Genomic DNA, 16,254 nt, shown 5'->3' on the forward strand with positions numbered 1-16,254 from the left:
GTGGAAGCTATATTTTGTTATGGTGAACAAAAGGCGCACTCTCTATTCATTTGCCATATTACGACTCTAGTTTCGTTTTGTTTTTGTATTCTTTGGACCCCTCGTGATTGCACCCCACCTGTCCCCTCTCGCCTTTGTATTTTACGTAAGATGTTCGATGTAACAATGGAATATTTTGCAAATATATGATTTTTGTAACGCTAAGTTGATCTTAAATAGTAGAACTGTATATTATCCAGATGTTAAATATTATTATTTCTTTCTTAATGTTTGAACTAAGCATGTAAAATTAAAATAATAATATAGAATAAAAGATGTTATGATAATTAATTACATAAAATCTTGGTTTAAATGAGCCTTTTCCTCACTTCCCCATTTCCAAGTAATACAGCGAGTTGCGTAAAATATTTAACATTTATTTCTAAACAAGTAAACATTTGTATTTACAAAATATCAAGTATACATTTAACAGACTGTAATCTTAATTAACTTCTTAAGTCTCTAACATTACGTAAAATTTGACACCATAATTTCACAATGAATTCTTTGATAATTCGGTAATGGCCCTTTTATAATAAAAGAATAAAAAACACTTACTACAGGTCTTAAGAATCCTAATAACATAAACTGAAGCGAGAATTAAACATACTATTTGCAGTACACAATAGTAATACAATAATTGAATTATAGCTCAAACTATTCAATATCTCAGAATTTACTTGTTTTTTTAGTATTAATATGAAGCTAATTAGAAAAAAACGCACAAAACCTACTTTGGTAAGTGAACATCTACCGGAACGAACGAAGAATTCAATGTTTCAACAATAAAAAAAAAACCTTTACGAATAAATTCTTCAGTCTTTGTCTTGTCCGCTCGAAACAGACTCCGCGCCACAAAAATCAAATCATCTCACCTTTATCTCTGTAATCTATCTTATGTACATTAATATTTGAAAATTTTGATACAATATTTCAAAATTTCCGTGTTAAATCAAGGGTCTTGAATATAATAAAATCGCTGGGAATAGTACAAAATTCAGTGAAATATGTTTTACCCGTTTTAATTACAATGTTTCAAAATATATAAACGCCCGGATGTTGAGATAACAACTTGACATGAATCATGTGCACATGAAATCAGATTTTGTATGTTGTTAAAACTTCCAAAATGGAAGACCGTTGAAGTTACATTTTGATATGGGCGTATACTATTTAAGCAATATAAAGTTATTGGTAAAATAAAATCAAAACAGTGATTAGTTTTCATGGATAAAATCCATACTAGCTTAAAATTACGAAATATTATGTTCCCAACACGGTAGGTTATCAACTACAGTTCAACACGGATAATAACCTCGTATCTCAGAGACCGGGCGATATTTACAATCTAAAAATCATTACTACAACGTTACATATCACAGCCGTAACTAAGAACACTGAAAACATCTTTCACTTCAAATATAAATAAAGTCTTGCCTTCAAATGGTCAAGTGAAATGACACGAAAGTGTCTATTACTTGTATTATGTAATGCGTCCCGGATTTAAACTTTAATAACTTGTGTGAAGTCAGATTATTTAATGACAATTGGGTTACATGTGCGTTTTATATTCTTATTTTTGTCATCAATCGACAATGACCCTTTAAAATATACCTATTATTAGGTAACCTATAAAATATGTGTTTTGGATGATTCAACTATTGATGCTATATTTTAGTAATTGAAACAGATAGATATTATATACAATAGTTTTCTGTTTTGTATATTTTGATCTAAAATTATCTTTTGACATCTTAAATACAGTCAATGACAAAAATTGCAAAATCGTAATGGATGACCAATTTCAATTACTTACAAAAAACAGCTACAAAGTTGCTTGTCCAAACTAATGATTATCAGTAATTATATACAGTTAAATGATAAACATAACAATTTAATTTGACTAGATAGTCGAAAAGTAGTGTTGTATAACGCTCCAGGTTGAACTGCATTAAAATATTTAATGCTCAAATTATTTGAATTAAATCCGTTTAGCAGGATGTGTTCCAATAATATTACCGTCATGCTTTCACAACATGCATGAATTACGCATTCGGTATAAAATAACAGCTGCAGATAATTATATTACTTCACTTTTTCAAAGTCATCATAAAACAGTTCTTTGTATATTTAAAAAATCACTTGTAAAAGTTTTGTTTGTAAACGTTTGGTATGTGTGTGGATCAGACGGCGCGCCAGTCGCGGTCGGCGGGCTCGCGCTTCACGTGGTAGTTGAGGCAGGGCTGAAAGTTGACGTGGATGGTGACGGGGTGCAGCGGCGCCGCCAGCTGCACCGCGCGCGCGTCCAGCACGTCGTACGGCCCGAGGTGCCGCGCCAGGCACGCGTACTCCACGCTCAGCGGCACGTAGTACTTGCCTGCACAAATACATTGCCACGTGAAAAACATATTTCGACTTCGTAAACAGTGCCTTGACTAGGGCGGCGCCCAGACAATAGTCGTAGCCCCTGGAGTAACCCAAGTAATAGGTCATGCATGGGCAGTTATAGAAACTCGTAACGGGCGCATGAAAACTTCTCACAACACTGTTCACAAACCAAAAAATATTCCAGAACATGCGGTTTTAAAAACAGTTTTAAAATATTTATCATACAACCATAAATCGTGCCTTTTTCTCATTATTGCATTTTTTTTTATTGCTTTAAACGAGACGAGCTTGCCGTTGCAGTGCAAACCGCTCATAAACAGTAGAAATACCATCCAACACCTTGAATTACAAAGTATTGTTTGGTATACCACGGCGCTCATCATTCTAAGACATGAGATGTTGGCTCTTATTATGTCCAGTAGTTACACTGGCTACCATGTTCTTCAAACCCGAACGCATCAGTAACTACACCGGTAGAAATAGACATTGCGGTGGTACCTACCCAAGTCCCAGGCGGACTCTCACATATAAGAGACCTATCACCAGTATAGTACTGGGGCCTTATTCTCTATCCCGCACGTTAGTTTGACAGTGCGTAACAAGCACGTAACACAACGCATCATGTTTAGGACTATAGATATTTGGCTTACAGAATACCATTCCACGCACATTTCTCGAAGATTCCATGACACGGCCGCGTTACGCGCTTTCACTATCATACAGAATAAGGCCCCTGTAGTTGACTTCCCACAGACCGAGGGAAAAACAAGCCAAGGAGTTTCTTGATAAGAATTAGCTCGCAATTTGAATAAAAATTGATAATTCTTGTGTAATATAGCAGTCGGGTTCTGATTCGTGAGGACCTCCAATGTGCATAAGATTCCAACGTTTCTCAAATGTCATTGATTTTTTTTTTCAATTCATTTTCTTCTTCGTGTTAAATTTCTGTTGGTGCTAAAGCATTCCTGCAGGCAAGTGATTGCACGGGTGTCTGAACACTGATGATGCTAAGGTGCATCAATATCAAGCGCATCTGCGGCTAATCCGACTCCTATAGGAGCGGCAGACGAAGTTAAGTATCGCATGACCTGCAACCCTTGCTTGAGGGTTATGGATCGTTTTATATCCTAACTAGCTTTTGCTCGCGGCTTCGCCCGCGTGAAGGTGTTTTCCAGGATAAAATTCCACTGTTTGATAAAAGTCTTGCTACATATTTTCCCGGTACTTATAGGTTCAAACTAATTTTATCCCCAATCTATAATTTCAGTTCAATCAGTCGAAAATCTAAGAACATTTATACAAACTTTCATCCCCTATTTTATTCCCTTAAGGGTAGAATTTATCAAAATCCTTTCTTAGGGGATGCCTACGTCATAGTAGCTTTATGCATGTAAAGTCTTAGCCCGATCCGTCCAATGGTTTGGGCTGTTCCTTGATATATCACTGTCAGTCACCTTTGAGTTATATATTATATTAACAACTGAAGTTAGCTAAAATTCAGTTTCTCGAAGCCGACCACTATTTATGTACTATGTATTTTGAGACTATGCAATTTTGTCGCGTTCGCGATTCACTTTCACTTTTGTTGAGTTTCAGAACGCGATATTAGATCCTCCAACGCGCACGCGAATTTGAACTTTATGCAGCGGTAATAAATTACAAATTGACTCTCCATTTTATTTAGAAAACGTTTGTATGGGAAATAGAAAAATGCTGTTTTGAAGATTTTCCCGGCAATTATTCGAATTTTTCTCAACTTTTAAATCTTCCCTAGACCTCCACGAATAATTCAAGACCAAGATAAGATAAATCCGTTCAGCCGTTCTCGAGTTTTAGCGAGACTAACGAACAGCAATTCATTTTTATATATATAGATAATCTCTGCCAATATTGGGATCTTGTTATACTATATGATAGCGCTCTGAGATGTCCAATTCACTTCGCAGGTGGATGTGCTAATAGTAACAATGCTATTGGTGTTCGATTTATCACAAGAGCCATTGTAGTAAAGGTAAGTTCGTGTGGCCTTAAAAGCCTATGTGTTCTGTGGTCCTAGATAACAAGATAATTAAGGTTAGTAAAACATTGATCGCAATAGGTTAAGACGTGTACATAGAGAATTTACTGATAAATACAATCTGTTGTCATACGCATGCCAGGTTGTTTTAGCATACCGTGTGCGTGCGCGTCTACATGCGCGCGCGCATGTTTGTGTTTGTCAAACTGTCAGTATCCACTAGTCCATGAACGTCATCTAACCGCATCCGTCAGTCAATTGAAGGGATGCATGATGGTGAAAGGATCATGACGTGGTCAAGGTTTTTGGGTCAAAACCAAACACGAGCGGTTAAGGCTTATGTTTATACAATCGAAAGTAAATACTGTCCAAATCTCGGCTCATCTCATTACAGCAACAGCGTTTTGTGCCTGTAGTCCATACGCGCGTGTTCGTAGCAGTTAGTCTCCACTGTTAGTTTGTGTGCCACAGTGCTTTCACAGCTGGATTGACATATCATGACGATCCGACGAGACAAGTGAACATTGCTTTTCGTAGTCTCTTCATGATCTTTTAACTACTGAATTTGTGTAAAATTTCTTCGCTGATTACGAAAAAAGATGTTTTCTCGCTGAGATTAAGGTTTGTAGAAGCTATTGTTTACGCAATTTATCTTCTGCCTACGTATGGAGGAACACGCGACTGGAACATTTATGTATCACTTTAAATGAAAGTTTTTTGTTCATAGAGAAAATCCTCTTGGATCCCCGTCATACGTATGCAAGGTAGACGGGGTATGTAAGATTTTGACCGACTAAAAACTGGCTAAAGAAATGGTGGTCTCCATTAGTTAAATTATCCTGGGACCTCAAACTCGAACCGAACCCGCCGAATTAAATGAAAGTCTAGGCACATGTAATGAATGATTTCTATTCTAATACTCGTTAATCAAAAATGAGTGCAGTCGAGCCTTCAGTGTAGTCGTTAGCTGAGGTCGGAGGATACTTCAGGAGAGACAGTGTTCAGATAAAATATATTTAAAAAAATTGTTACGCGACTTGCACACTGTGTGAAATTAAATCTTACATTTATACCGGTATAATTTATCTGATAGCTATTACGACAAAATAGTAGACGAAATATCAAATTACAATTACCCAAAGCATTTAAAGCGAAGACCGGAACATATTGCGTCGGCGGTGGTGGCTTCTCATAATGATGGTGGTGTGGTGAATCGCTTGACGTGTCCTGCGGAAAGAAACAGAATATACATATAATACGGATCTTAAAACATAGCGATTAAATATATCTTTAACGGATCATGCAGAGCTGGAACAGGCCGTTACGAAAAATCCCCCTATTCTATATTGATATATTTTATTTTTATACAGATGCGATTGCCATTCGAAACAACATACAAAATAAGTATGGTAGTGTTGCGGCGTGGTTTATTTAGTGGAGGTACCTGTGGCGAGGTGTCCCGCGCGTCCTCGGTGGAGCCGGAGGCGGAGGTGGAGGTGGAGGGCGCGGGCTTGGCGGCGCGGCGCCGCTTGTGCGAGTAGAGCTTGGCGTGCGCGTGCGCGCCGCGCGCCGCCGTCTCCGCCGCCTGACAACATCCCCTCTATATTAATATTAAATCATTTTTTAGAAATATGCTTCATAATATATATCAGCCGTACCTATATTATTATATATACTGTCCATTTACTAAGAAAAGACCACCTAATTTGGGTTGAATATTTCATCTACCACGCCGGCCAGGCGGGCCTAGTTGGGTTTAGAACCATTTAATTCATATAAAGAAAGGGTAAGTACAAAGTAACACTGTATAAACATGGATCTTTAAAAGGTAAGAAAAGTACTATGTAGGCGTATTTAAAATACTAATAACCTATACCTATTCATTACCACTTAAGATTTATATTGATGTATAATGAATGTGATTATAATATGTCAAGTAAATAGACACGACTACATATAAACAAACAGGTCCGTTTGGAAATGTTTAAGGGAGACCTTTGTTCTGCAGTGGACTTCGTGTGACTATGATGAAACAAAATAATTGGAATGAAACTCACCTCGTCCTGTGACCTGGAGAATCGCCTCTCGATGGAGTTCTTGAACTTGTAGGAGTGCAGGTAGTCGTCGCCGTGGTCGGGCTTGCGCACGGTCCGCAGCGTCAGCTCGCACTTGCGCCGCGCGTCCAGCGGCAGCGGCTCCGACTCCTGCAGCGCGTCGCTGCTCGTCGCTATCGACACCTGGCTCACTGACACTGGAAAATAAAAAATAAATAACTAAATATTATGACCAACAAAGCCCTAACTCCATTGAACATTAAATGCACATTATGTTTTATTATCATAAACTACTGGCTTTGTACTTGGCAGTCTCCCAACATCCAGAACCGATTTCTTTTTGCTAATCACGCAAACCATGCGTCGGTACGTGAATTGAACTCGAGATCCCTTCATTAACAACCCACTCATGATCCAAGAACTCTTTCATGTCCTTATGAGAAAACTAATCAGATCAGGTCATAGCTTCTTGTTTATAAATGTAACTAGACCGTACGTAATAGTTGTTTGAGCATATAATCTGAAATTAACAATAAAAACAGATCTTATGGTTGAAAATTTATTTATTTCCCTCACTTGTTTCATCGACATCTTTCACAAACAACTTAAGCACCAAAATAGCTTATATGCCCTATTACTTACCCCTATCACAATCCATGGGGTACACGGCCTCTGGCTGCCGGTCGTCGTAGGGCTCCTGCGCGAAGGGCGGAGGCGCGGGCGGCGGCGCCTGCGCAATCACCGGCGCCTTCAGCGCGTACCCGTGCGAGCTGCTCGACGAGCTGGCCGTCTCCGACGACGAGCCGGGGTGCGAGCGCGGCTTGTCGCGGCCGAGCGGCTCGCCTGCAACACCGACAAATATCTTAATAATTAAACTAACTTCTAAATTATATTTAAATGTTCGATAAGTTAAGACAAAATTGTTTATTACACGACCAAACTGTTTTTAAAGACAATGCGCGGGAGCAGGCGCGGCGGAGTTGATAGTTATGTACTGCTCGCAATTCAGTCACCTGAAGTATATATACAACGATTTATTGCTAACTAAGATCTGTGCGATTACACCGTATAATAATGGAGCGAGCAAGCATCTCGCCTGATGGCAAACGATAGGACTACCGAAATAGCATCTCTACCAACTTCTAGTTATAAAGGTTTGGTCACTGCCTATAATAAAAAAAAAATGCCTACATTTATCAAATATATACTAACCTTTAGTAACAACTTCACAGTGTCTCTGCAGATGCGACGCCATTGACACGCACAGTCCATCGCCGGGCCCGTAACCTTGCACTTCAACTAGAAACCTGACCGCCTCCGCCACCGCCTCCTGGTACCCCGCCCTGTAGTCCTCGCCGGCCTGGCGTTCGGCAGCTAAAACATAACCCACGCGAAGATGGATGGCATCTTCTGGTGGGGACTCCCAACAACGTTAGCATTCTTCAGTTCGCGTGCAACGCCATCTCATGAGCATGTTTGTAAACTTTGTGTTTCGGTAGTGTTAGTTTTTACATTTACGTGAATAACATTGAATTAAACAAAAAATAAACTTAAATACAATGAAGATAATTGAAAAAGCAAAAGAGGGTCTAGGGGTCTACATTACTTGAACTACATTCTTACTCAAACAAGCAATCAACACATTGTATGGAACACTAGTCTAAAGTTAGTACAAATAGTTTCCAAATGGTTTTAATGCTATAACTGCTAAATATACCAGATTCAGGAAAGGAAAAAACTTAATATAAACAAAAATAACTCCAATAAGTATTGAAAAGCGGGTACATTTTTGTTAATTTTATTTTTTCCTTCTCTGAACATAATTTACTATCTATAACTTTTGTTTTGGAACTTGTCATATAAATATCTTCGTTTAAGAGCTATAATATAGCACAAATATGTTAGAATTTACTTTGTAAAATTATAGCACGAATATAAATATGTAAGTCATGCGAATGCAGCTATTTTTTATGGATATTATTGTATGAATATTCGCTTATAGATATTTTTTTCGTATTTGATTTGTCGTCGCCTCGTTTACTACAAATATACATATGAAAGTAATCTTTTGAATATAAGTGCTTCAATTAAATGCTACCTTTGTATAAACATAATTCTATTTAAGCTGAAAACTAGCACTAAATATGTAAAATTTAGGATGAGAAAAAATATCATATTTATTCGTGCAACCAAAGTAAAAGTAACGCCCATTACAATTGATTAGAAGTTATCGATTTATCAAACAAAATAAATAGAATAGAAATAATTATTTTATATAAAAATTATCTGTACAGCTTTAAATCATCTTTAAACACATAAAAAGATGAAATATTTGACTGCTTATTAATTTCTTTGAAACATCATTAGTTCGATACTATTTGTGTTACTACACATGTTTTTAGAACATGCTACCAACCCGATACGAATTTGACAACTGTCATAGGACTCATTCTAAATTTTACAAAGTATAGTTAAGCATATAATTAGTATATTAGAATTACAATCAACCAAATACATAACTAAGAAATGTTATGTCAATTTCTTGCTTACATTATTTTTTTTAAAAGCGAATGAGAATATTGCTGATTATAGTAATAGGTGTATTATTGTTAAAAACTATAGAAAACCTAACAGTGCAATGAAATTATGAAAATTTTCGAGGGTGTTTTATATGCAATCACATGCAAATCATTGAAAAATTGTGACCTCCCGAAAAACGGTTTTAAAGGAACCTTTTATCTCAGAAAACGGTTTTCATGCAGGCGGAATCGCGTGCAAAAACTACTAAACTATAAAGCAATTCGTCATCAGCGCATACGTATTAGAACTGATCAGATTACTGAATCACGTTACCATGACAATGACGTCAAATCAACGATAAAACAAAATATAAAATATCATGCATGTCCATTTATCCGCCTCCTATAACGGATGTGATTTTATCGATGAAATTTGTAACAATAGGGGACCGGCCTATGCTTGATTTTGTACATTATTCTATATGTAATAGTTAAAAATACGAAAAAGAAGTACTCCTGCGTAAACTGCATATAAATTGGTTAAAAAATGAGCGAGTAATCCATATTTAAAATATTGTAATGTGCAGAAGTGGGCGCGATGTGGGGATATCGCTTCATCTCTTTCTATCTTACGCGTCGTAGTTCCCGATGACGTCACATGTGGGTATTTCGTCTCTTTTCTGTTTCTTGTTAATTACCCCTTCCACCGATATTCAAAGACTTATAACTTGTTGATTTTTTACCGGATTTTAATAATTCCTTCTGTGTTATAATTTATACTATGTAAATATTTGATAATAGTAAAGAACAAAAAGGAGTCCGGTACCCTATTGCAAACATTAGGAGTAAATAGGATTTCTTTAGTTTTAATAATCGATAGATTGTCATATCTACATAACAGTGGCGACCGGTCCATATAACCCGATTCCCTGCTTGCCGAGAACCCGGCTTCCCTTCTATGTAGAATCTAATTATCATTAGAACGATTTGCCGACCACATTTATGTATATTAGTACCTACATGTTGTTTTGAGTTCCCTTTCGGAAATTAACAAGAACCGGCAAACAATAATTGGCCTCAAATTGTTGATCTCTTAATACGCAAATGGGGGTCGCATATAAAAAATAGGGTAAAAAAATCAATGGTGAGTGTACGATAATTACTTCCAATGTTTATAGCAAAAGGCGTAGTGCAAATGTGAAATGAATGGGAAAGTTCAAACAATAACTATTAAATTTTTTAATGCTAATGATTCAACGTAATGCCTACTCGTGGAAAATGAACATGCAAATGATAAACAATTAAATAACGAACACGAAATGACTTTAATTGCTTTCTCGTTCACATTTTACGATTGCAAATGATGGTGTTTATCACAATAAAAGTTTACAAAAGATGCTCTCGACGGCCCAAGAATGCTATAACTTTAATTATTCTGAGATTATGCAGGAAATATTTTTATTTGAAACGAATAGTTCGTTAATTGATAGTATTTATAGTACATTAATTCCAACATAAATCTTAAAACATTTTAAGTTGCTGAAGAAAACCACGTCATTGGTAGTCCTGAACTTATCTACTTATGGGGAGAGGCCAAAACATGGCAGAATTAACGGGGCTTATAATATATCGTAATAGTTAGTGCTATGCTTAAAACAAATACCTATCATGATGATAATATGAAAAAATGATAATATCCTCCTTTTTTAAATCGGTTAAAAAGACGATAGAAGTCACATAAATTAAGAATATTAGAATAAGTCTCAAAATAAATGAACAAAACTTAATAGTTTTTACGAATTAATGTTACGAAATTCTCTATCTCGTCTGCCTTTCTTTAAAGAGATGAAACAGAAAAATGATCCTGTAATATTAATTAAAAATATCTTTACCTAAATTATATATCATACCATAAACAGGTTAATAGCAAAAAAATCCTTAACTATTTTTTACCATCATGATTTATAATTCTAATCACAAAAACTCGATACCTATCTCAACCACATGAAGCTGTGGAAATCTTACCAATATCCTACAGACGAATGAATACAATTTTACGTCTGATCTATAACTCGACTGATGCCCAAATAATGAATTAAAAAAAATTACCAACTTGGTATTCCGTTGTACAAACCATTGACGCGGTCCTGCAGGTACTTGAGATGTCGGATGGCCATCTCGATGATTTCAGTCTTCTCGACTCTGCCGCGGCCCTTCTTCAGATACTCGGGCGGAATGAGCCGAGACAGGTCCGCGAGACAGTTGTTCATACGGTCGCGCCGACGCTTCTCGATTATTCGGTGCGACATCGGATCTTGCTGTTTAGATATTAGATTTGTTACGATGTGCTAAGTGCCTACATTATAGTATTTCATTTATAAAGAATATTTATCTAATTTTTAATAAACTTTATATTGGCAATATTTATGGTCCAGAGCAATCACTTACCATCAGATGACCAGCTTGTTAGTTAACGCTCTACTTTAAAAGACTATCATAGCCTTCTAGAAATGTGTCCTGCTATCATGCAGGTAGCAGTGGACGTACTATTATATTTATGTATATATTAGGGAATTGATAAATCGGGCATATTCAGTATGACTTGCCCTCGAGACCTTCCCCTTCTTGAGGTACGCGCCGGGCGGGTATTCCGTTTCGTCCTCCGAAGGCGCGGCGAAATTGAGCTGCTCCCCCGACGCTCGCCCGAACCCATCGTTGGAATTGTAGCTGGAAAAATAGGAAAATAATATTAATATCTCGGATTCGCGACTAGTACAATGAAAAAGAATGGTAAAATTGCATTTTAATAAAACGAAATGAGATTTTGTAGTTCTTGTATCTAGTATGTTCTTTATGGGACGACACGCAACTCCTTCGACTATAGTTAGTAGTTGTCAGAAGTCAGTCATCGTAAAGTTCTTTCTTTGTTGCTTAATCATAACATCTTGATTTAGCCTCTAAGTATGTATTCTAAACAGGGTATCTTCCGTAATAAAGCTTATCTATATCAGAAAATTATCTAGCGTATTTCACATTCAATTTCATATTAAGTCTTTCACAACCCTAATGTATATGCATAATTATATATTTTAAAGCCACTTCGGATATTCCCAGATGACCAACAAATCGATTTTTAAATTCCTATCCCATTCCTGAGCGATGGCACTTCCATATCTCGATTTTGTGGTTATTTATGGGCACTGGAGATCACTCACCATCAGATAATGATAGTGGTTTACTTGCTACTTTATAAAGCTATATACCAGTGACGTAAGGTGAAATGTGCCGAAAGGGAACCCGACACGACAATTAGGTACTAATATACTTAAGTATGGCCTGCTAATCGTTGTAATAAAAATTAGCTTCTGCATAAGTTCTACTTTAAGGATAGGAATGGAGTTAATGAACCCTTTGCTATTGCTATATGTATACTATTTGTACCAATAATGAAAAACAATAATCATTTAAGTTAAACTATTTAACGAATTTTATCGCGGTTTTAATATTTTACTTTTCTCCCGACGTTTCGAAGACTTTGCAGCCTACATGGTCACGGGGGGGCATGAAGGCTGCAAAATTCGTAAAATAGTTTAATTTAAATGTCTAACATTCGCGTAAACTTAAGAAATCATTAAACAATAATCATGCTTAAAACAACACATTTAGCGAATATGTTAAATTACAATCAATTCAACATGTACACAGGGGACTTTTGAAGCAAAAACGTGGCCTTAACGTTACAAGGTTACCGAAACTACACAAACAATATCAATATAATTTATCTTCCATACGGTTTTATTTAAGTAGGTGTGAAATGTCACCTATAAACTGCATGATTAAGTTACTATTTTTACGAAATACCTACAACTAATCTAATTAACATTATAAATGCGAAATTTGTGAATGTTTGCTATTGTTTGGATGTTTGCTAGAAGTAAATGCAGGAACAGCTGAATGGATTTGGATGAAAGTTGGCACACGGATAAACAAAACCCTGGATTAACACACAGCTTTTTTCCCTGTAATTTGCTCCCATGGGAAATTAAAAAACGGGATTTTAGACGTACTAGCAATAGCCCGACCGAAAAGGCAGTTGATAAACATATTGTTACAGAGCGGATTGGATGCCGACATATTCACTGATGGTGTTTAAAGCATTATCAAAAATGTTTATATGTGTCTAAGTCATACGAAGTATACTGAATCAACTGTACATACAATACTACAATAATCTATTGTTCTGCGTTGTGCTTGTTACAATATTAATTATCATATTAGGGTTTTGGAATACCCTGACTAAGCTTATATTCGATTTTAAATGAATAAGTATGAATTACGAAGCACAGCATGAAACTACACTGCGTTAGTCACATGCTCCAGACAGAACAGTAACAATTCCTTGTTATGTGCATAAAAATACAGACATTGCACAACCTTGAGTAAAATATTTGCACGTGTAACATTTGGTATCACTAACACACATGCTCGGAAACGTGAACCCAAAGTTTCAATTCATACTTAATATTTACGACGATAAATATACGTTATAACTTGAAACTTTGGCTTCACGAACTGACTTACGAGGTCGCCCGCTAGGAAAGTCCTAAAAACGAAACGACAATGTAACCTTGGTTGGCCGGGGTAGTTACCATAGAAAAATCAAAATATTATATCCGAGATGTCAAATAATTCCCTCCTTTCCTCCTATTCTTTTTTGAAGGCAGCAACCCATCCATGGACTTTTGAAACGTAGTGTTTGAGCGCGGTTATCGCATAACGTCAGGTACAAACATACATACATAACATCACGCATTTATCCCCGAAGGGGTATGCAGAGGCGCAACTAGGGCACCCACTTTTCGCCAAGTATGTTCCGTCCCATGATGTGATAGGGGGCGAGCCTATCGCCATATCGGGCACAAATTCCAGACTCCGGGCTCATACTGAGCAGAAAAACCCAAATATCACTTTGCCCGACCCGGGATTCAAACCCAGGACCTCAGAGCGCTATTGTACCGGGCATGCAATACAACTACGTCACGAGGCAGTCTAAACGTCAGGTGACCCATCTAAACGTATGCAGGCTTATACAACAAAAAAAGTAATAGAAGCCATTATGTCAAAGGTACATGAAGTAAGAAGCGTAACTACTGGACCAAAAAGGCTTCATAAATTTGGAATGATATTTCTGTCATGCATTGATTCGCATAACTGAATAAAAAAAAGTAGGAACAACAAAAATACACGTGACAGAGGTTTAAATAGTATGCCGTTTTTTGTAGGGTCTTAGTAAATATTTATTCAAACGTCCTCGAGACTGACGCGATTTAAAACTTGAGTAGCGAAAATTTACGTTTTTTTTTTACTCTTGCATACCAGGACACAATTGCTGTATAATAAATGATAAGTATAATATCTCGGTAAAATGAAAACTACCGCGTCGAGGCAATGGTCCATAATGATGATAGACAAATGACAACCACCATTGCCAAACAAATAGAACAAGTGTCCCAACATATAAAAATGCAAGCACATGTTTCGCGGGAAGCCGCACAATGCGACTTTGTTCAAAGAAAAAAGTTCAACACGTGCGGTTCGACGAGGAAAACATCCATTGACAATACGACGGTCCCTAAGTAAAGTATCGAATCTGCAAAATTGCATTTTGCAAATTCTATACTTTACATAGGGACCGTCGAATACTGAATAAACATAAAAAGGTCTTTCGCAAGTTTATACAAAATAACAAAAAATATTAAAACAAGAAGAGGTCCGAAGACTATAAACTCTAATTTTATTTTATATGCACCTGTAAAAAGTAAACAGCATTAACTAGGGCAAGCATTGTCGTGCTCTAGTTTGAAGGACATTATAACTAATGTGGAAGTGTACTCGGCTACCTTCTGGCACAACTTATAAACATACATAAGGTTAAATATACGATATGGGCCTGAGTTCCGCCTTCGGGTAATACAGGTAACATTCGTTCTACCTACCACCCTTTTTAACTTCTGTTTTTTATTATTGCTTTGAATGACAAGGCGAGCTTGCCGTTTGCCTGATGGCCGATACGACCGCCCCATAAACAGTAGACACCATCCAACACTTTGAATTACAAAGTATTGTTTGGTATTCCACTGCGCTCGCCATCCTGAGACATGAGATGTTATGTCTCATTGTGTCCAGAAGTTATAGTGGTGGCAATGTCCTGCAAACCGTAACACAACAGTGACTACACGCTGCTTGGCGGCAGAAATAGACATTGCGGTGGTACCTACCTAGGCAGACTCTCACATATGAGAGACTTACTCCCGGTATCGTCTTAGAGTGGAACCCGTAATATACTTTCTTAAAAGAGCCATACATCCAGGAATTACCCTAGTCAAGTGATTTACCAACATAATAATCTATGTTTTGTAAAATAAAAGATAAGAATATAGCGATGTATAAAGTTCCAAGTATGTTACAACAGTACTGGTGACTTCAATAATATTGCATTATGTTCTTTATAATATGCTTGAGAAATCGAAATGTATCTACCTACAAGAGCAAGAGCAGCCACAATGTGAGAAGAAATTTGCTTGGAACCGACTACTGCTTTACCATTCTATAATTGACGTTTTATTGTTGTTTTGTTGTTAGCACATTCCATAAAGCCTTTATATTGATTATTGCCCACCAATGCTCATTTCTCCTCACTGATGTTTAGTATTGGAAATGTCATAACTACCCGACATTTTAACTGTTTATTATGTGCTTCAAGGTAAATACTTTATATTTTACAAACAGTTTGTATGATATATATATTTTAACAAAATATCTAAATACATATAACTTAAAGATGACTGACTGACATAGTGATCTATCAACGCACAGCCCAAACCACTGGACAGATCGGGCTGAAAATTAGCCTGCAGGTAGATGTTATGACGTAGGCATCCGCTAAGAAAGGATTTTAATAAAGTCCACCCCTAAGCGGATCAAATAGGAGATGAAAGTTTCTAAATCTTCTTAGATTTTCGACTGATTGTACTGAAATTAAAGATTGGAGCTACTATGATGAAAACGTTCGCTTAAATAGGATTTTGATAAATTCAACCCCCATAGGAAGAAAATTAGTTTGAACCTATCAGTACCGGGAAAATATGTAGCAAGACTTTTATCATACAGTAGACTTTTATCCCGGAAAACTCCTTCACGCGGGCGAAGCCGCGAGCAAAAACTAGTGTACATGAAA

The 16,254-nt window shown here is 36.8% G+C and overlaps 1 protein-coding gene across 7 annotated transcripts in view; it reads right to left on the minus strand.

The window, feature by feature from the left end:
* Nucleotides 1–395: 395 nt before the first annotated feature.
* The window catches only part of LOC115450696 (transcription factor cwo), a 46,389-nt gene continuing 30,530 nt past the window's right edge, over nucleotides 396–16,254 (minus strand). For 2 of the 7 annotated variants that reach the window (XM_037443187.1, XM_037443185.1), the window contains exons 2-9: nucleotides 11,624–11,744; nucleotides 11,152–11,335; nucleotides 7,711–7,872; nucleotides 7,141–7,341; nucleotides 6,502–6,695; nucleotides 5,889–6,044; nucleotides 5,581–5,671; nucleotides 396–2,416 (exon numbers count right to left, since the gene is read on the minus strand). In XM_037443187.1, coding sequence (XP_037299084.1) covers nucleotides 2,223–2,416; nucleotides 5,581–5,671; nucleotides 5,889–6,044; nucleotides 6,502–6,695; nucleotides 7,141–7,341; nucleotides 7,711–7,872; nucleotides 11,152–11,335; nucleotides 11,624–11,744 — 1,303 coding nt within the window. In that variant the 3' untranslated portion in view covers nucleotides 396–2,222. The remainder of the gene's footprint in view (nucleotides 2,417–5,580; nucleotides 5,672–5,888; nucleotides 6,045–6,501; nucleotides 6,696–7,140; nucleotides 7,342–7,710; nucleotides 7,873–11,151; nucleotides 11,336–11,623; nucleotides 11,745–16,254) is intronic. The other 5 variants (XM_037443190.1, XM_037443188.1, XM_037443189.1 and 2 more) reach the window with 3 other exon arrangements.

This window comes from Manduca sexta, chromosome 26 (genome assembly GCF_014839805.1).
Source record: "Manduca sexta isolate Smith_Timp_Sample1 chromosome 26, JHU_Msex_v1.0, whole genome shotgun sequence".
NCBI classification, from domain to species: Eukaryota; Metazoa; Arthropoda; class Insecta; order Lepidoptera; family Sphingidae; genus Manduca; species Manduca sexta.